This window comes from Puntigrus tetrazona, chromosome 4, assembly GCF_018831695.1.
Source record: "Puntigrus tetrazona isolate hp1 chromosome 4, ASM1883169v1, whole genome shotgun sequence".
NCBI lineage: Eukaryota > Metazoa > Chordata > Actinopteri > Cypriniformes > Cyprinidae > Puntigrus > Puntigrus tetrazona.
The window spans coordinates 1,112,184-1,132,858 of NC_056702.1; the positions used below are offsets into that span (position 1 = coordinate 1,112,184).

General features: G+C 38.0%; 2 protein-coding genes and 2 long non-coding RNA genes across 7 annotated transcripts; 1 reads left to right on the top strand and 3 right to left on the bottom strand.

Annotated features, from left to right (window-relative positions):
* Positions 1-711: 711 nt before the first annotated feature.
* LOC122342413 lies at positions 712-15,197 on the top strand. The gene is made up of 5 exons (XR_006250559.1): positions 712-1,841; positions 1,974-2,102; positions 3,660-3,704; positions 14,670-14,821; positions 14,917-15,197. It is a non-coding gene; the product is annotated as an uncharacterized LOC122342413 (long non-coding RNA).
* LOC122342410 (lymphocyte antigen 75-like) lies at positions 3,208-8,475 on the bottom strand. Of its 2 annotated transcripts, XM_043236181.1 has the most exons (6): positions 8,335-8,475; positions 8,123-8,185; positions 7,647-8,030; positions 7,250-7,573; positions 6,881-7,179; positions 3,208-3,661 (listed from the first exon to the last, which is right to left on the bottom strand). In XM_043236181.1, exons 2-6 carry the CDS (start codon positions 8,151-8,153, stop codon positions 3,632-3,634), a joined length of 1,068 nt encoding a protein of 355 aa, XP_043092116.1. In that variant the 5' UTR covers positions 8,154-8,185; positions 8,335-8,475; the 3' UTR covers positions 3,208-3,631. The 2 variants fall into 2 exon arrangements, with proteins under 2 accessions (XP_043092116.1, XP_043092115.1); XM_043236180.1 differs by lacking the exon at positions 3,208-3,661 and having other exon boundaries at positions 6,510-7,179; positions 8,335-8,473.
* LOC122342412 lies at positions 10,484-12,941 on the bottom strand. 3 transcript variants are annotated; one of them, XM_043236182.1, is made up of 5 exons: positions 12,886-12,941; positions 12,726-12,766; positions 12,060-12,158; positions 11,190-11,834; positions 10,484-11,087 (listed from the first exon to the last, which is right to left on the bottom strand). In XM_043236182.1, exons 3-5 carry the CDS (start codon positions 12,091-12,093, stop codon positions 10,717-10,719), a joined length of 1,050 nt encoding a protein of 349 aa, XP_043092117.1. In that variant the 5' UTR covers positions 12,094-12,158; positions 12,726-12,766; positions 12,886-12,941; the 3' UTR covers positions 10,484-10,716. The 3 variants fall into 3 exon arrangements, with proteins under 3 accessions (XP_043092117.1, XP_043092119.1, XP_043092118.1); XM_043236184.1 differs by lacking the exon at positions 12,726-12,766 and having other exon boundaries at positions 12,886-12,917; XM_043236183.1 differs by lacking the exon at positions 12,886-12,941 and having other exon boundaries at positions 12,726-12,879.
* A 3,153-nt stretch (positions 15,198-18,350) lies between the features above and the next one.
* LOC122343365 lies at positions 18,351-19,852 on the bottom strand. Its single transcript, XR_006250762.1, has 2 exons — positions 19,257-19,852; positions 18,351-18,788 (listed from the first exon to the last, which is right to left on the bottom strand). It is a non-coding gene; the product is annotated as an uncharacterized LOC122343365 (long non-coding RNA).
* Between the last annotated feature and the right edge of the window lie 823 nt (positions 19,853-20,675).

Below are 20,675 nucleotides of genomic sequence, written 5' to 3' on the forward strand. Positions count from 1 at the left end.
TTAAATCCCAAAATAAGTGCCTTTGACCTTGCATGCATGTCAACCCGTTTGTTTAGGACTCCCAAAATCAAAATATGAGCCTTTCATAACACTAAGGAGCACTCGCTGATCAAATAATGACCCGATTACGAAATAATAACCTTTAAAAGAGCTTGTTGTTTAACGTGTCAGTGTTTACAGAGCTTTAATGAGTGCTAAGATTGTTTTTCCAGGTCGGTCTGTGTCTGCATGTGTCCGGCGGGGATATGCTCGTCTAGACCTCGGGTCCTGATTGACAGCGAAGCTGTGGACCGACTGAGCAGGTGTTGAAGCTCTAATCCCACCGCTATCTCCACCGAGCTAATTCAATTACTTTGCCTCCCCCCCCCCGTACAAATGCGTTTCCGAGAGCATCCGATCTCTTTCCGTCTGCCTCGCCCGCTCTTCGATACGTCAGACAGGAAGTGCAGAGGCAGATGTGTCTCAGGTAAGGGCTGAGATCTGGAGTCGCCGTGGCAGGCAAGCAGCAGTTGTGACTTTAGACCTTGATCTCTGGGTTTTCTGGTTTTCTCTTGAGGCTGTTTTTATCGCTTGCAATTTAAAATAAAACAACATTTAGCGGACGCTTTCATAGTGTTTCCAATAAAACCAATGACATATATACTAATTACAATTAAAAATATAAATAGCATTTATAAAAAAAAAAAAAAAAAGACAAAATGCTACAAATGACAAAAACACAAAACAGGAAAAAAGTTTTGCATAAACAGCATGCTTTTTAAACTCGTGCGCTAAGGCCAGACCTTTATGATACTCTAAATACATCCATTATTTAAAACTGTTCCAGTAGAAATGTTTTCCCAAGCAGAGAACTGCGAATTCAGATAAGTTTATCTTTTCCTCTCTGTGTTGTTCTTCCTCAACTTTGCGACCCGTGGAAAAGCTATTTTTGTGAGTGTTAGTTTTGCCTAATAAGATTTAGCAGCAGTGAAAAACAGAATAATTTTGAGTAGAAGCGCCGTATTATTGTTTTGCGGGACCCAGAATGGCTGTCCCCAAAGGAGGATGAGGCGGGAAATAAGTTTAATCTCCAGACTTCCAGCTGCCAAATTGCAACACAATTGCATCCGAATATGAACATACAATATATTTTGTCAGTTGTTTTATGAGACGTAATCTCTCCGGGGAACCTGCATGAAAGAGCCACTTATGAGTGAGACGAGCTCCTAAGCCCATGCAAAACACTGCCTTTACTGTCTTTTGTGGCTAAAACAATATTCCGGATATTTAGCTATTTATAATCTTTAGCTATTTATAGATTCAAAATTATTTAAATATTTAAGAACCTTTACGTGACTTGCATAACTTGCATTCTGATGCCTACAATTTTTTTTTTTTTGCATATTCAGTTGTAATTGCTCTTTATTTGCTTGCATTTATTTAACCATTTACAGCAGGATTTATTATTGCGCATTCAAATAATTTTTTACCATTTCTTTTATATATAACCACATCTAAAAGTTCCTTTTTTTTAGCCTTTCTTTACAAAATGTCAGTCTAGCGTTTTGTTATATTTAAATGTGCCAATGCTGCTCATTCTTGTTGTTTTTGGGTTGTTTTTTTTTTTCTTCACAGCTTTATGATTTCTCTCCCTTGGCTTCGGTACAAGACAGCGAACATATGAATGGCTCCAAAGTGTTTAGAAAAACACCACACTTGGGATGAGCGAGCTGTCAGAAATGCCATAGCCGTCAATCATTTTGTCTCTCTGAATACCGTCGAGACGGAAGCGTTACTGGTGCTTCATCTGGTTAATTACGAGCAGAGCACTCGGGATTCAACGCCATATGAACACGCACATGGTATCTGATGCAGAATCGTACCATTAAAAACTTTTATTCGAAACGCTTGTCTTAAAAATAAAATGCTTTGCAGGCAGATTTTCACCATGTCTTCGAAGCTTTGATCGGTTTTTATGTTACTGTGCCTTTAAGACTCTTTCACAGGGGCAACAGGTTTGCTGTTTGGGTCCAAAAAGGTTTGCACCATCTCATCTTCGTTTCTTAAACGGTGAATAAAGATCTGCAGAGCTGTAGGTTCTACACCAGAAAGAGCGGCATAAGGTTTGGTGAATTTTCTTCGTTTAATCTTATCACAGTTTCTATCCTTTACCTCACGTGACTTAAAGAACCAAGTGTTAATATGTATAAAAAAACTTTATTGCTGCTTGCTTTCGGTAAATGGTCTCTTTGTGCTGCGTATAAAAGTCACAGTATATTTTCGCAGTGCATTTTACTGTTTGATCCCAAAGTAAATTATCCATTGGAGAAATCTGACTTAACGGATCCCCTTATTGTGAATGGGTGCCGTCAAATTGAGAGCTACTAAAAACACCACAAGTAATCCACACCACTCCGCTCCAGCAATTAAAGTGCGTGTACGTGAAAAACTATGTGTTGGTGAGAAATGAATCCATAATTCATTTCAAACCGTCACTTCTGGCTAAAACATAAATCCGTTATATTGCTTTCTCCGGTGAAAAAGTCATGAATCAGGAGAGGAATACGCACAGATCATATCTACCAATACTTGCTGAATATGGCTGGACATGTGTTAATTCTTTGAGGACTGTGCGCTGTGGGCAGTGCAACTGCATGCTTCGTTTTATTATTTCATCCCGAAATATCAAGGTAAATTTCATCACAAGCGTAATAGTCTTCTATGTGAAACCTTCCATGTGTCAATCACGCTCTTAAAACCCTCTTCATGTCTGTTCAGGGCAGCCACAGGCACGCCGTATGTGGGCTCGCAGGCTCAGGAGCAGCTCACAGGCACAATCTCACATCTTGACAGCATCAGTGAGAAATGGCCGCACGCTACTAAAATCCCAAAGCTGGCAGAGAGCTGAGCTTATGAAGCTCTTGTTTGTCATGCTCGACTGCGGTCGTGTTCCCTCCATGCAAGCGAAACTGTGAAGAATGTACACGGTTATGGTTGAGCTTTTTGGTTTTTTTTCTGCAAAAGTGGGAACAGAGCTTCTGATTTATGAGTTGCGAAATATCAAGGAGATATTCACAAGTTTCTTTTGAGGTCATTTTCTGAACCTATTTTTATTTTTTTCAGATGTAAACGTGCTATTTTTGTTAAACCGCTTACACTAATTTATACAAAACATACATTTTATACATTATTTAAACTGTAAATGATCATTTTAGGTGAGGTAAAATAATAAAAATAAAACATTGCATTTAAAGACAGTACAACAAATATTATTACATTATTCATAAATGCTTTACAATTTAATAATTAAAGCTTAACTGAATAAATCTTTACAGAAATTTGCATTAAAGTTTGAGAATAATACACCTTCAGGCTATCATTGCTTTCTTGAGAGCATTGAAAATGAAAATAAAAAGAGGAATATGTTTAAATCAAGCAATGAAATCAGTTCTGTAAAAATATGGAGCACTTTTTTTTTACTGGATGAAGCTTTATTATGGATTATGGACTAATTAAAGTTAAAACACCTTAAATACGATTTAGTTTTTCCTGCAAACATACAGCTTTTTGCTTCAGAAGATGATGGGCTGGAGCGGAGTGGGTTACTTGTGTGATATCGTGATGTTTTTATTCTCATTCTGACGGCACCCATTCACTGCAGTGCGTCCATTGCTCTCCAGATCTGTGCAGACGAAGAAACAAACTCGTTTACAGACGGCCTGAGGGTGAGTGCATTTTCATATTTGAGTAAACCATTCCTTTATCGGTTTGAAAATAGTTTGTTTGTGTGGCTTGAGTGTGGGTGTTCAAGACTAAGAGTCAGGCTTAGGGCCCTTAAGGAAAAAGTCAATTAAAAAGACAAAAGCACCTTTTGTACTTGGGGAGTCATTGACCTTTTACCATAAAATGTGCAAAATTTATGAAAATCCCTTCGGTTTCGTCTCCTGTTGCTTGATGAGTTCTGACTCTCTCTGAATTTTCTGACCTTCGGGCGGTATTCAGGGTTATTGATTTAAGTCTGGTGCTTTGGACTGTGACACTTTCAAGCTGCAGACCAAAGGATGCAGAAGCATCTCAGTAGAGGGTCAGAACATCCCTTTGAGTTCCCTGCTGATCAATTGGCAAAGTGGACATCAACACACTTCATGCAGCGCAAGTCCTTGGTCTGCAACACCGGGCTGGATGCTCTTTTCTAAGTAATATGCTTGTTAATGTCAATTATGAATGGAGAGTATTGATCCGTGTGTATCCTTACGCCAGGTTCAGCCAACTAATTATTCATAAACTAAAAATTTGTTAAACGCGATGTACTAAAACAAGCGAAAATCAAATGAAAATGAATAAAAGCTAAAATAATGATCAACAATAAAATTGACCGAAACTGAAAAAAAACTATACAAAAAATTACTAAAATAATTGAAACTATAATTAAACTAAAACCGAAATATGAACTAACATAAAAAAAAACGCCAGTAAATTAACTAATAAAAATGACAAAGTAGCTAAAACTTTAAATTTCAATTAAAATGGATAACAAGAATAAAAAACTATTATAGTGTGTCTAGTATGTATGTTTTTGAGTGCTTGTGAGCAGGCGTGGTAAAACCTCCCGTCCTTTTCGGGATCACGATCAGCTACTTTCATCTTTTTAAAAGCCAGTTTTGCTTTAAAAGCAGTGGCCCGTTATCGTAATGACTCCAGACCCGGTCAAATGTGATCCTCAGAGTACCCACGGCAATTTTCCACACATAAAACTTTTCAGGCCTAACGGGATTTTTCCTCTAATGGCAGACGCGAGGGACAGCTACGCGGCTCGGCTCCATTTACAAAGCGCCGAGAGCCCTTTCACCGCGAGCCCCGACACGCGGGCTGAGCGTTTTGAGGGCATGTCGTCAGTCACACACTTCGCTGAAGTTTTAATGAAGGTGCCTGCTTTTGGTCTCCGAGTCCGCGGGGCTGTTAGAGCCCGTGTTCCCGGCCTCTGTATTGATGATCCTGCCAAATGGGTATCTTTGAACCCGACGGTTTCGACCTGTTTCGCCGTGTTCCATTGTGCGATATTCGATTCATCTCGGTGTTGAGAGATACAGAAAGGTGGGGATGATTGAAAAACGAGATGTGGATGACTCCGCTCGGTAACAAGGCCAGATCTGGTCGGAGTCGTCAGGGTCGAGTGGGTAGATGTTCTCAGCGCATTCATAAAGCATAAGGCTGGGAGAGGAACTAAATGTACGCTGCGATAACCAGAAACATGTACGAGCCGCTTTAAAGTGCGTCCTGTCAGCCTGTGTCATACGTTTTTTCGGTTTTAGCAGCACTGCCGAAGCTGTTACTACAAGCTACTACGTTCAATTACAGTCGAGCCGGAAAAGAGCACCTCAAACTGTTTAAAAAAAGAACTCTTTACACTAAATATTCCCAGAAAACATCGTACTTTGCATCTGTTTGTTTGACAAAAGAAAATCGGTGATTAAAAATGTTTTTTTTATTCGTTTTTATCGTAGTTTTTGTTTTTTGACAATTAGCTGGAACAAAATAAGCAGCACAAACTTGTTTTTTAACATCTAAAAAGGTAATTGTTGCATTTTTGTTGAATAAAAGCATGCTATGTTGTAAAAGGACCACCTTTATAATAATCTTATAGTGCTTTTTTGCCATCATATGCTGCTGTTGTTTCACAGAAGAAATGCATACGTTTATAACAATAAAATTGTAAATTAACGTAGTCAGTTTTTTATTTTTTTTTTTTTACAAATGTATGATTTTACACGAGATGACTATAACCAGATTTCCACAAAAACTATTAACAGTGTTATAAAATAAGAAATGCTTCTTGAGCGGCAAGAAAAGACTGGATGAACGATGCTGAAAATTCATATTTGAGCACAGTTCAAAATTTCATTTTTTAATATATTGCCGTAGCGAACAGCCATTTTAAATGATAATAATATTTCACAATTTTATATGCAAGCTTGTTGAGCAAAAGAGATTTTATCCTTTCCATAAGACACTCGTTTTGTGCTCCGTGTAAAGACAACATATGCATGTGTCCTCCTCAGTGTCTGAGAATTCAGTGAAATGTGGCAGTGTGAAAAATGAAGTAATGCACTTCTCTCCTGAATCGTGCGGCAAACGCATTGATATCAACTGCGTTTTGCACGCCGTCTCTAATTAATGCCACACACTGAGTAAGTTCAGCAAGGGTCCGTGCTGGTGACGGTCAACCAGAGGTTGGCATGGTAACAGATCTCCTAACAGGCTGATAATGAAGTGCCCACTAGTTCTGCTGACCTCTGCGGCTCGTATTCGATGCTGCCCGTGGGTCAGAAAGGTCACCTGCCGAGTGTTGACAAGGACCCTGAGGAATGTCAGACTGCGAGCCGGAAAAATATCATTGTGAGCTGAAGCGGCACTTATTCCAAACGCAATTAGAGCCTTTCTCTTGTTGTTTTGCAAGAAAACGGTGTGCCGTGATTTGTGCACAAAAATACAATCTTTGTGCGACGAAAAACAGTACTTGAGAACAAAAGTACTTATGCATTAACTATTTAATTTTTTTTTTCAGTCGGTGATACAATCTCTACATGTAGCTTTTTGAATAGGAATAAAATCTGATCCCGAAGTGCATAGAATTTTATGCCAGTTCGCTGCTCTATTCAGTCCTTAACTTTGTGTTAAACTTGGGGGGAAAAAAACCAGTGTGTTTGTTTGCTTGCATAGAAAACAGTGTTTGTTGAATTATTTGACAAACCGAAACGGCGGTAATGAATTATTGGGCAAAAAAATCAACTAAAGCACATAGCAAAAGTAAGACGTTAGTTCAGTGCTGTCATTTCCCCTCACATAAAACTCTAAACGCAGATCTGCAGTCTTTATCGCTCCATTTATATTGACCGTTCACCTTCTCCATGGCCCCGCAGTGCTCGGATATCTGATGTTCTGGAGCGCTTCCTTCTTTCCAGTTGGTCCAGGGTCCCAGCTGAAGCCCGTTGGACCAAATCCAGAACCCGAAAAGTCGACTCTGTCTAAGCCCGATCCACACCGGCCCCGAGATCTTCTGTCTTTTTAGCTCTCGCTCTGTTTCTATCTGATCGTCCTCAGACTCGATGCGCAGAAGCCCGGCTGTATTGTTTTGAGTGTTGCAGTGATCCAGAGCCTTCTCCCAAGACATGTGACCAGGACTGACGTAAATGAAGCTTTCTAGAAAGAAAAACAGATTACAGCAGCGTGCTAAACAACGATTTGAAATTCAAAGCGTTGCGTGTCTTACTGTAGCATATAGGATAGAATTTGTTGGATTCTTGGATGTCAACTGTCCAATTCGCAAATGCACTCATGTAAACATGGCCTTTATTTGGCAGATCTTCATTTGTCCATTTTCTGTAAGCGGATTGTCCTTCGTCACTCCATTTCACACCGTCCTCCAGCAGGCCGATCCAGCAAGTCTTTTGTAGTTTTATCTTCACTTGTTCGTTTTCCTTCTCATTTCTGATACTGACTAAATCGACGTGTTTCTCTCTGCAGTACAGCTGAGCTTCAAACCAGGTTTTTTTAACGTCGATGTACACGTAGTTGTATGATGCTCGTCCAGCTTCTGCATGAAGGCGAGAAAGAGATATTGCTTTGGCTGAATTAATTGTAAAATCATAGTTATAAGAAATGATTACCTTGTTCATAACACAGGAATGGTTTGCTAAGATTGCATGTGTTAAGGTACCAATCTCCATTAGTTAGCATTGTAGCGCAGCATTCGTTAGCACAATCCTTTTTAATATTTTTTGTAATATTTTCATTGACCTCGTCGCCGTTTGACCATTTTTTACTGCATCTTCCTAAATATGCACCAATCCAGCCGGTAGGGCTTTCGATAACATTACGTTTGAACAGTTTATCTAACTGCGTGCTGAGTTCTATATCATCTTCTCGGTCATAAACCGTGACGAGGTTAGTGTAGTTTCTCGTGCATTCTTCTACGGCAGACTTTATCAGACTCCGATAGTGTAGTATGTGGAATTCTCTCAGCCGTCCTTTAGCAGACGAAGGAGGAAAAGCTGAAGGGAAACATTCAGTTTTTAGCTCCAAAACCCATTTATGTTGTATGAACGAACAAAAACAAATAAACAAACGGTGATGAAATACTCACCACAGAGAAGGAGCAGCGCGTGAAGGAACATCTTAGTCGTGTTCAACGTGTTTAAACCAGCATCTGCCGTTAAACACAACAAAGCACAGAAAATTCAAATAGGTAAATATATTAATTATGATTGTAATTCAGATTTGCATCAATAGACAAAGCCTGCAAATACTCATTTTCTCAGATATGTAAAGAAAAAAACTAATTTATTTTGTTCTTACCTGGTGAGAAGACTATTTCATTTGACAATGTACTGAAGGAACCTAAAGACTTTTATATGTGATTTTATAGAGGGCAGGTGATGACAGGCAAATCGATTCTGGATAAAAGAAGTTAATTAGTAACTTTATTTTCAGTTTACAGTGTTGTTTATTTAATAAAACGGCAGCGTTGCTCATATGATAAATTCAAATGAAACTGATCACAGAAGCTGTTTGTGTTGTGTATTAATTGTTTTTATATGGTGATGTTGTGCATGTCTGTGAATATTCTAGTCTCAGAACAAATGTAAAAGTTATACTGTCAGTGCACACTCACACACACACACACACACACACACACACACACTGAGTAGCTGCTTTATGTTTCCTCCATAATGCAATAAATTCAAATCTGCTGTTTTGAATTGAGTAAAAATATGTCCCTATTCAAATACACTGGCCTGGTTCTGATGTGCCTCAACTAAGATCATGTCCAAACAATTTATCATGAAAATTGTTCATGAAAAGACAAACGGGTCTTAAAATAGACCGGTGCCTGAAAAAACAACGTGTCTTGTCTTAAATGGTAACTTAATAGTAAATGAATAAAATAATTCATATTTAACGCTTCTTCCTCAGTATATCAATGATTGCACATTTTAAGATTATAATGACATGAAATTATATGTGACCCTGGACCGCGAAAAAGATTTATACGTAATCTTAAAGCTAAACAAATAAGTTTTCCATTTGAAAATATGAAAATAGAATAGAAATAGAAAGAAAATCACCTTTAAATGAAGTTTTAGCAATGCATATTACAAATATATTTATTATATGAAGTATATTTACAGCAGGAAATTTACTAAATATCTTTAGTCGATATCCTAATGATGTTTGCCATACAATAAAAATCAATCATTTTGACCCATACGTATTTCCGCCTATTGCTGTAAGTATACCCCAGTGACTTAGAGAGATAGTTCACCCAAAAATAAAAATGACACCACAAACTACTCACCCCTGGCCATCCTAGGTGTATCTGACTTTTTCAAAAAATGTATCCTGGCTCTTCCAAGCTTGGTATGCAAGATCTGTCTTCTCGGCTGACCTCCGACTCGAAATATGTATGACGTAACTCCGACTGTGTTCGTCTGAAAGAAAAAAGTCAGATCCACCTACCATGGCTTGGGGGCGAGTAGTCTGTGGTGTAGTTTTTATTTATGGGACTACTCCTTTAAGACATTTTGGGTCTGTTTGCATTTAGCTGTTCATGACTTAATCCCGATTTATAAACTTTCTTAGTCATCCGTGCTGACGGATAAACTGATTCGCATGCTGTATTTTGAAGCGTTTACGCACTGAAATACCGTTTGAGGCCGCTTGCGGTTTCTTTGCTCGTTTTTGTGATTTAAAGATAAAAAAACGGGTCTGGATGAGGGCTGGGAGCTTGTGATGGATCGCATACGCCGGTCGAGTTTGTTCTCCACAAGACTGATGCTTCTGTATTTGCTCACACGGGAGACTTGGGCTGAGTGTAAAATGTGTTGCTCGTGTTATTTAATCACAGTGATCAAAGCACATCTTTTCTACAGTCTCAGCGTTATATAGGGTTGTCAATAGTGCAGTGCTGAGTCTGCTGTATGTGATTTAGGGTCTCTGTCACACATGCTCAGCCTTTCTCCCCATAGCTTTAAAGGCTTCTGATGTAAAATGTTCCTTTGGCGTATTTAAGGAATCTTTGTCTGAGAAAGACCCAAAAATGAAAATTCTGTCATTGATTGCTCACCCTCATGATGTTCCAAACCCGTAAGACCTTTATTCATCTTCGGAAAACATACATTTAAATGAGTTTTTTTTTAAATCCGAGAGATCCCTGACCCTCTGTAGACAGCAACACAGCTACATTTTTTTTTCCCAGATCCAGAAACACAGCAAGGGCATTAGTAAAATAGTCCGTGTGATACCAGTGGTTTAACTGGAAGCTACACGAAATCAATAACAACAAAATGTATTCTTCACCCGAGTTACCATCTTCTGCATATATATACATAATTCAATGGCTGTCCGTTCAAAAAAGACACAAGTAATATAGTTGGCAAAAACAATTATAATAAATCAATTATTATAATAGACAAGAGGTTTTTAAATAGCAGATTAAGATATTCGGTTAGATATTAGACAGTTTTTATTTTTTTTTGCAATGCTTAACATGTCTACTGTTTTACAACTTGATGTAAAGTTTATTCATGAACAACTTGTAATGTTAATTCTTAGTATGAGGCATGAAGGATTACACAGCAGGAATATGATATAATGAATTATTCAATGAGATGAACATGACACTAACTGCTACCTCAGAGCTTTATTACACAAGACATGGACGATACCATTGTTCACATACTAATTTACCTCACATAAAGCTCTGAATGTAGACCTGCAGTCTTTATCGCTCCATTTATATTGACCGTTCATGTTCTCCATGGCCCCGCAGTGCTGAGACGTTTGATGTTCTGGAAAGTTTTCTTCTTTCCAGTTGGTCCAGGGTCCCAGCTGAAGCCCGTTGGACCAAATCCAGAATCCGAAAAGTCGACTCTGTCTAAGCCCGATCCACACCGGCCCCGAGATCTTCTGTCTTTTTAGCTCTCGCTCTGTTTCTATCTGATCATCCTCAGACTCGATGCGCAGGAGCCCGGGTCTTTTCTTAAGACTGCTGCAGTGAGTGAAAGCGTCCTCCCAGGACATGTTACCCCGACTGACATAAATTAACTTTTCTGGAGAGAAGAAAAAAAAATAATTAATTGTTATCACGCTTTGATTCATTTCGCATGGGGTAGATGTTGAATTTGGGAGCGTAAAATACCGTCTTGACCTACTGTAGCAAAGAGGAGCACAGTTACTCAGAAGACTTGCGTTGCAAGGTTTTGTTGGACGGTTTTGGAGAAATGTAAAGCATGCTTTAGCATCTTGTTTGTAATCAAACGTTCCATCATGAAACCATACAATCTTGTAATTATACTGAAGGCCAATCCAGACAAAGTTAGTCCCGTTCAACGCTTCCTTCGCTTGTTCGTTTTCCGTCTCGTTTCTGATGCTGACTAAATCGCTTTGATTGTTTTTGCAGTACAGCTGAGCCTCGAACCAGGTTTTGTTTTCAGGGATTAAAGTACGATTACCTTCTTTATAACACATGAAGTACATTTCTGAGCTGCAGTTGAGACATTCCCATTCTCTACCAGTGGTCAGCGCGCCACAGCATTTTTCCACAGAATTTCTGCTGAAGTTGATGAATCTGACCGGATCGCCGTTCGACCACGTGCAACCGTTGGCTCCAATCCAGCTACAATCAGATCCATTTATTAATATTTTAGCTTCGGTCATATTCTCTTCTCGATCGTAGATTGTGACGAGGTCAGTGTAGTTGTGTCTACAAGCACTGACTGCATCGTTTATCTGCGTTTGTGGTTCTTGCAAGTAGAATTTTGTTCTTAGTCGATCTGTACAGCTTGAAAAGGGAGCAACTGAGAAGAGACGGTAAAAATACTACTGAAAAACACCTTTTAAAAACATGCAATAATTCAATAATTAATTTGAATATACATTAAAAGAGTTCTCATTTAGTGACTTTAAAGTCTTAATAAAAGAAAAGTACTCATGCATTTTTAACATGCGTGCATGTTGTGTGCACGGACGAAATAAGATGATGATTTGTTTTGCATTAGAATTAAAAAGAATGAAATACTCACCCCAGAGAAGAAGCAGGGCAGGTAGAAGCACCATGGCAATGCTCGGTTTATTTAGTGGTATCAAGAAATGGTCTTCTTCACGTGGTGCGATAATTGAATCTGTTAATTTGAATAGAACCGATCAGTGGATGTGTAAGAGAGTTTGTGAAATTAAATAATTCAATATTAATTCAAAATTCACACGCACGGTTGTTCGAACAAATAATTTCATATTGTTCAAATGCGAAGGCTTTGTGATTTTAATATTTTTAAATTTATAAATTAACGCAGTTACTGTTATAGGATTATAGTGTTGCTGTTTGCTGCCTTCATTTTAACTTATTTATCTGCTATACTGTGATGTACATTTTTTTTTTTTTTTTTTTTTTTACATTTGTTGATTGCCACCATTTTTGATGTTAGCTGTTTTACAAGTACGGACATACTTATAAGACTAACTTATCCATTGACTTTTGTCATTTATAAGCAAATGTAAGTTTGATAATGTGGCGACTTTTAAAACATTCTTGTTTCATTCCAAGAAGCAGAAAAACATTTATAGCATGAATGGAATTTTTGTTTCAGTTGTTCGACAAGAATTTGTCTGTTATATATATATATATATATGTTAAACGACAGTCGGCATCGCCCGAACAAATTTACATGTGCTCAAGAAAGTATCATTACCAAGCAGAACATAGCCTCTGTTGAGAACAGTGCGTTACGTCCTAGAGGATCGACAAAACCAATGACATACAATATGATCAGAAAACCGATTGTTACTGTAAATTAACTTCATCTTGATAAGGAATAGAGCTAATAAAACCCAGATAAAGTCCCATCCTACCTGGTTAGCAGATAATTTGGTTGTGTGCTGAACTGAAGGAAATAGCAGACTTATTCAAATCATGGCATCACCGTAGGGCAGGTACAGATAGACACAGCACAACTCCACGAGACGTCATTCCTGTTCATGCACGTCATTTTCTGCTGTATCACTGCATATACAAATGATGGTGCATATAACACAAATGAACATGTCTTGTCAAGTCAAATCACAAAAATAGTAGCTCATACCATACTCGTATGTTGTTAAGAAGCTATAGTTCATTGGTGAGGTTTACATCAAACGATGGTAGCATTAAACCAGTAAAGGCAAAACCATACTATATGTGCTATTTTTTAACACACAAATGATTTACTATCAAGCCATGAAGTGCTTTTCTTGTTTGTTTTAAAATGGCTGTATGTGGACAGCTAACAGGGCTGGAGCTGGAACTTTCCTCTTGATAGCCCGCTGTTTATTTTGGAAATATTTGCATGAACAGGCTGCCTTAGTCAAATATTAATAACATCCATAATGCGTCCTTATGCGTTCTATTCCGATGTGTCATTCGCTATTTTACCCTGTTTAATGGATTAAGTAAAAATAATAATAACTATAACAAAAAATGTGTGATATCGTAATTCGTATTGATGCTAAAGTAGAAATCAAAAGCTTGCGTAGCTTCAAAACATACCTAGCCTATAGCTGAATGTGCTCGACGGTGCTTATGGAAAAGTTATGGTTTATGCAGCGCTATCGAGAGAAGCTGTGTTGCTATGTGGTGGATATTAATGTCATCAAATGCCTATAATACTACTTGTCACTCACTATGTAGTAAATATTAACAGAGTGATCAAGGGACCTGAGGCTTCTCGTTCCAGAAACCGTATGATTCAATGTCACTTCATGAGTTCCTCTTTATTGTTTAGCCAAAAGTGAATGACTATCATTTTTACATTTATTGTGAAAACAACTTTTAATGTTTATAATAGCACTAGCACACCGATTATCTTAAAGATGGTATATTTATAGTTATTATGCTCTGCAAATGATGCTAATTTCTTAAAAAGAAAAGAAAAATATATAATTATTTAGTATTTAGTATTAGCATTATTTACCATATACCTGTGCCCTGTTGAAAAAAAAAAACACAGCATATGCTATATTCACAGCATTTTCTAGAGCTGGTTTGAACTGGTCATAAGCTGGTTTAACTGGTCAAGTGCTGGTCATGTGCTTAACCAGCATAGGGGCTAGTTTTATCCAGCTCAAAACCAACCTAAGCAGCCATTCTTCATAACATACCTAACCAACATACCTAGTCAGGTTCATTGTAGAGTTAAAAGTTTGCAAAGTCGTTAATGTGGCTCATGGTCACAAAAGCTGTGTTTCTGAGCTTCGATACTTTGTCACTTCCCCTCATTAGGTCTCTGCCAGATCATTTTCCTTTGAAATTCATCAAGTTTGGAATATGCTTCATTTGGCCAGGCCAGAGTTTGTCTCCCTGAAGAATAAATCTCAAAACACACTCTCTGTTTTACGGAACCCTATCAAAGTAATTAATCCACGAACACACGAGATAATAAAGCCATCAATTATGTGGAAAAAGCACGCTTTTGCAATTATTGGGAAACATTAGGAAATTACTTGACAGTCAAGTCGAGGATATGTTGTTACTTTACTTATTTTCACTTGGTGGGTAATAAAACACAGGCAGCACCAGTCAGATATTCTTTAGATTGCAAACATCTATGTAGTTTCAGTCTGAAGTGTGTTGTTTCAAGTGCACTTGTCTGTTATTACAGAAACCCGAGGAGGATGGACATTCAAGAGGTAGATGGAGAAAGCCTTTGATCCCTATTCCCTCGCCCGCATCCCTAGATCAAGAATCTAGAGGAAATCTCAAGAAGATTCATCCCAAGGAATTCTCAGATGCTGCCTGCCTTTCTCTGTGCAGGTGAGAACAAGCTGCCACGTTGTAATCTTCTGAACAGATGTCATCAGACTGTTATGTTAGAGATTCTGACACTGTTTTCTCTGCTTGTGTTTCAGGGAGGTTTCTGGGCGATTTTTTTTTATTGAGGAACTCCTTCATTTAAGTCCAACCTCACAAAGACCTGCCGTTACCCACAAACCACCTAATCTCCATGCACTTTGTGTTTTTCTACTTTAAATTCTTCAACATTTCAGCTAATCAGTCCAGACGCTTATCCAAAGATCTTCTCTGGAGCCTGATATTCTTACACACACGCAACTAGATTTTACATTCAGTGAGTATAAGATAAATATGATGAAATAAATGATAATATCTAAAGAGAGAGTTCAGTTTGAAACTAGGCTTATCTTTGTGTTCAGATCTTTGAATGGAACATTAAAAATGCATTTCATACAGTCAAGTGACCTCTTTTCTATAGCGTTTGCTATTTTAGGAATGAGGATGCATCTCTCCTCTGGCCATCCTGATGAACCTGGTAAGTGTGAAAAGCTGTAATGTCCACTGCGGCCTAAAACAATACACGAAACTCTTTTTCTTTCAGTATTATAGGAGTGGTTTCTTTTGCTAAGACTTGCTAAGGATGCAGCCTTTGACCTCTGACCTGTGCTTAAAGGAGGACAGAGAATAAGAGGTTTGGATGCTCAGTAGGAACATTTTCTGTTTAGATTTACAGCATTTGAGCTCTAAAACGCAAACTCTCACACAGACTAAAAAGCCCCAAGAGTTCTCGAGTCTAGAAGTTAGTTACTGGTCAGTATGTAGCAAAACAGAGCCTAAATATCTATGATATCTCACTGTTCTGTTTCAGTGTTAAAAAAAGGACCTATAAAATGGAGGCTTTATATAATTAATGAATGCGAATCAGAGCCATTTGTCAGAATTTGAGTATTTTTACCTGAAATGTTTGTTTTAGTCAATGGCAAACAGATGATTAGGTGACCAATACATTTCAAAGTGAATAAACCAGTTTTTTTTATATATTCTGTGCAGTTTAAGATAATAGTTTTTGAGAATCTGCTTCTGTTTTTCTATCTACTGTTGTATCGGTCAGCATGAATTAAAATGCACATGCTGGATTTACCGAGTGCATGAATCCAAAGTTTTTTGCTTCATTCAAAAATATGTCACATTAAATATTACTTCGGATGCATTTTGCCAAGTTCCAGAGAGTGTATATTTACATTAAAAGCTGCCATGACCTTCATTGTTTACTGAAAGACATTCATTATATGCTTTGTATTGAAAAAAGTAAACTATTTTATCTCCGAGGAACAGATTTTAAATATTTAGATATTCTGCCAATATATGTTGCATCGTGACTTTAATTTAAACACTTCGAAACATAAGCTTATTGCACGTCGCTACAAAAATTGCACGCTCCCTAATATTGCAGGTTTTTGAAAATCTAACATGTTTTGCAGCTCGCTGCTCTAAATTATGCCGATTGGGGATGTTTTAGGTGTTAATTATATTAATTAGGAGTCTTTTACAAGCAGAGAGCTGAAAACATTCATTTGTGGGCAAGTTCAAGATCAATTGCGATTCATAGATTTCACGTTCATTTTATGAATCGCACGTTTGCATATTGGATAAATTTATGTTTGTGCTTCTATTTGTGCCCCTCACTGAGTGTCTGTTAGCCGCCGTGCCACTGTTATTAGCTTCCGTTGTAGAGAATACTTCTTTAAGCTAAATGCTGCTGAATATGCCATTATTTTACGTAATGTTCACTGACTGAATCAGTAAAATTTTCATGTTCTGGATTTTAGATTCACGGTTGATCATATAAGCAGGGGACACATTCAATCGAAAGACTTTCGTTTGTGTTTAAAGGAAAAGAGAAACTGTTTAGTTCATCTGGTTTCTGACTGAATATGATAAGCTTCCAAAAAAGCTGTGCTCATATAGAAGAGCCAGTGGATCAGTTGTCTGAAAGACGGGCTTTCGTTTGTATAACCCTTGTTCAAATCGTGCTCTTTCCATAGTGGAAAAAAACATGCTTTACTTTGACTGACTGAATAAAAAAAAAAGCATGACTGCAGCAAAGTGGCTTGTCGGTGGAAACTTCTGCTCTTTATGTGGTTTGTCCAGGTATGAGCTCTTTATTTGGGTATTAAATAAAAAGAGCTGCCCTCAAGACAGCTGATGGCTCAGTGGTTTGCGTGTCAGCACCTGATGAGGGAGATCCTAGTTCAAGTCTCTTTAAGAGGAAGATTAGTTCCACTGGTTTTTGAATGAAAGACAAAACCCCAAAGTAAAACCAGCACAAACCTGGAAGAGCCAGTGTCTCAGTTTGCTGAGCAGCGCAGGCTTGCGTGGAAGATCTGGGTTCAAGACTCACTGAAACAATCTAAAACTAATGAATAAAGTTTTGACTGAATAAAAAAGACAAAATTATCACAGAGGGCCAAGTGGTCCAGCGGTGTAAGCGTCAGCATGTAACACAGGAGACCCAGGTTTGAGTCCTCTAAAAAGATAGAAACATACTTTAGCTTCACTGGTCTTTAAATAAAAAAGACAAAGGTCTATAAGAAAACAAGCCACACTTGGAAGAGCAGGTGGCTCAGTGGTCAGAGCGCAAGTTCTACACACAAGAAATCTAAGTTTGAATCCCATTTTTTTTTTTTAAACTTAAGATAATGTCACTGATTAAAGAGACAAAATTACCAAAAAAAGTAACAACACTGTGGAAGTGCCAGTAGCTCAGTGGTCTGAGCGCGTCCTCCCTGCAAAGGAAGGGTGTTGGGTTCGAGCCCCAGCCTGGTCACTGAAGCACGGTTGCATGACAGTTGTCTGGTCGTGAGCTGTGACAAGCTGCAAAGCGGATCAGAACACAACCTGAGACAAGAGAAGGCTAAACGACAAGGGGGAGTGAAGATCCAGATGCTCCCCCTGGGGTTTCCAAGAGAGAGTTGAGAAGGGGTTATGCAACAGAAAACAAACTTTTGATGTTTTACTTCTAAATTGATCCAGAAACACGCTAAGTCAACACATTTATTAACCAGCCCACCTACTTTACTGTCCATGCCGCAGTCTCCTCCCCCAGGCTTTAATGAAGGACTCCTGTCTCCAGCCCCAAGCCGTACCGCCTGAGACCTGCACATGAAGGGTGTGTTCAGCCTGCTCCTACAGAACATTATTGTAGGCCTGTAAATTAGATGTTCTCTCACACAGAGATGAACATCAGCTTGAGACTCTCTAATCCGTGCCAGAATCAGTGACGGCTGAACAATTCCGGTTACACAGAAGGCATTCGGATGTAAACATTGCTGACAAAGTGGAACTTACTTCAAAGCCCATTCTATTAACGTGAGCTAAAACTGATCATTCTAACTTTAAAATTACAACTCGCATCTTATCCAAAGACAAATCTTCTGATTTTGTCAGATGCACCAAAATCTTGTTCGAAAGATTAAGCTACAGATTAAAAATAATGGCAAATGTTCACAGAACCGAGATGAGATCTGGAAAATCAAACAGCACACAAATGTCACATTTACCCTTTTATTGTGCGCACACACACACTGCATTGATCATTCTGTAACGAAAGGCACTCGTTTAAACAAATAGCCCATCAAAGCATTTACCCATAGAATGGGTCCGAGCTGTAGGATCAGAGGTTTTCAATCCTGATCCTGGGGACCCACTGCTATTCACATTTTGCATGTCTCCATCGTCTGACGCACTCATTTCAGTTCATGGAGCCCTTTCCTAATGATCTGAATTAGGTCTGGTGTGTAAATTAGGGAGACATGCAAAAAGTGTAGCGCTGTGGGTGCCCAGAAACAGGATCGAAAACCTCTGTAACAGAAGGTGCACTACGACAGAAAAGTGCACTTCACTGCATGCAGAAAAAGTTCAAAAGGCAAATAAGGGATCAGCCATTGCTCCCCTCATTGAAGAATCCTTCTCGTGACCCCCAGCAGCTCTGGGAACAGAAAAAACAAAATATTAAAACTCAAAACTTAAGCCTAAAATGTAAAAAAATAAAAAGCCTAATGCAAAAATGTACAACTCAAATAAACGCACATATACACAAGCTACTCCAACTATCATTTCACCAAAAAAAAAAAAAAAAAAAAAAAAAAAAAACTCACAGTAAACATGTAGAGTAACCTTGGTTTTTTGGTGAATTGATTAACATTCATACAACTATGTAACAAAACTTAATTTATGGCTGCTATGATTTAACAACAACAACCTTGTCTTTTTGTTTTAGTAAATCAAACCATGGTGCGCCACAAACCAACCTGTTCATAATTATGACATTAAACATCAATATACCAGTTGCAACGTCAACAGGCTAACAATAATGATACAAAAATAATCTGAAAGAAACCCATATCAAAAACATTTTTAGAAATGTGTAAAAAAACAAACAAAAAAAAAGCCTTACCACATTCAAAGACGACTTCTCTCTGGACTCACACGTTCAGCAGCTTCTTGTTTGTCACGCTAATCTCTGACAGGTGTCGGCTATTAATCACATCTCAACCAATGGGGTTATGGCTTTTGAGTTAGTCCTGCCCACCGCTGAATTCAACCACCTGTGATGAAGCAAAAATTAACTTTTTAATACCATTACAAATATCAGTCACACGCATTTAAAAAGAGCAAACTAAATGTATAACGCGGTGTTGAAAGAAATATAGTGTTTATATATTTAACTCAAAGCTGGTGAATAAAACAAGCAGTTTCATGTCGTCAGTCTCATCACACCACTTTAATCATGTCTCCTAAACTCGAATTGCTGAATTACCTTAAGAGGAACTTTGTTTAGATGTGAATTATAATCTTACAGACACCAGTCACTGCAGGAAACCCGCATGCTAGAGTTAAACTAAAGAGCCGTCGACTGGTTGCTTTCTCGCTGTTGTCAAGTAAAACTTTTTGGTTGACTGTTGAACTTTTCTAAAAGCTCCTGAGAATGTATGTTTTTTTGTGTGAAAGCAACATTTCACGCTAAATGCCACTGCAGACGTGTCCTCCGTGTTCTTTTGCAGTGCTGACGGAGCTTACCACAAAATATATCCGCAACGTCTAACCTCCGGCATGCTTTAATTACATTATGGTTATGAAATTTTGTTCCAGAATGCATCCATTAACTACTTTTCCTCCCACCCGTGATCGTATCAAGAGAGATTTGATTGTGCCGCACAAAAATATCATTTAAAGTTTTGATTTACTAACATGGTTTCCCAATATGGTTCATATATGTGAGATCAATAATGTCGTGTGATACAATATTCCAAAAATACAGCCACAAGTGACGATCTTCGGGATCTAATTATTAAAGCATGCTGTAAAATTCAGTTATGTTACAACGGCAAAGTCTCTTTTCAAACGTAACACGAGATTCAATTACAAAATATTACAAAATAGTATTTTATTTTTTGTTTTAAATAGATTGCAATCCTGTAATATCCCACAACATTTTAATTTATTATTAATCTATTGAACCATTTACACAAATTATGCCATCTGAAAAAAATGGGTAGACATTAGTATTAGAGACCTTGGTCTCTCATTTCTATTGAAAGAAAGGTTGAAGGCTGGCATGTTAACTGGTTGGTTTGAGTACAATTCAGGGCAGCAGAACGTAGGCTACCGCGATAAAAAAGGCAACTTTTCATTTTAACTGGACAGGAAAAGTCATGTTATGAAGCTTGACAAATGTTTTTATCATTTGGATCATTTAAAATGAAGGTAAAATGTTACGATCTTTAAGTGTCTAGAGAACACATTCGTTTTCAAAAGTTTATTAAACCATATGAAACTATACTTTTTGCATCTTGTACTGTATTACTTAAAGCTG

Excerpts from the sequence above, each read along its gene's own strand:
- LOC122342410 (XM_043236180.1), bottom strand. The coding sequence starts at position 8,153 with ATGTTCCTTCACGCGCTGCTCCTTCTCTGTG. Across the intron at positions 7,574-7,646 it reads ATTCCTGTGTTATGAACAAG|AAGCTGGACGAGCATCATAC; the intron begins GTAATCATTTCT and ends GCCTTCATGCAG. Across the intron at positions 7,180-7,249 it reads ATTCTATCCTATATGCTACA|AAAGCTTCATTTACGTCAGT; the intron begins GTAAGACACGCA and ends TTTTCTTTCTAG.
- LOC122342412 (XM_043236182.1), bottom strand. The coding sequence starts at position 12,093 with ATGGTGCTTCTACCTGCCCTGCTTCTTCTCTGGG. Across the intron at positions 11,835-12,059 it reads TGCCCTGCTTCTTCTCTGGG|TTGCTCCCTTTTCAAGCTGT; the intron begins GTGAGTATTTCA and ends GTCTCTTCTCAG. Across the intron at positions 11,088-11,189 it reads CTGTGCTCCTCTTTGCTACA|AAAAGTTAATTTATGTCAGT; the intron begins GTAGGTCAAGAC and ends TCTTCTCTCCAG.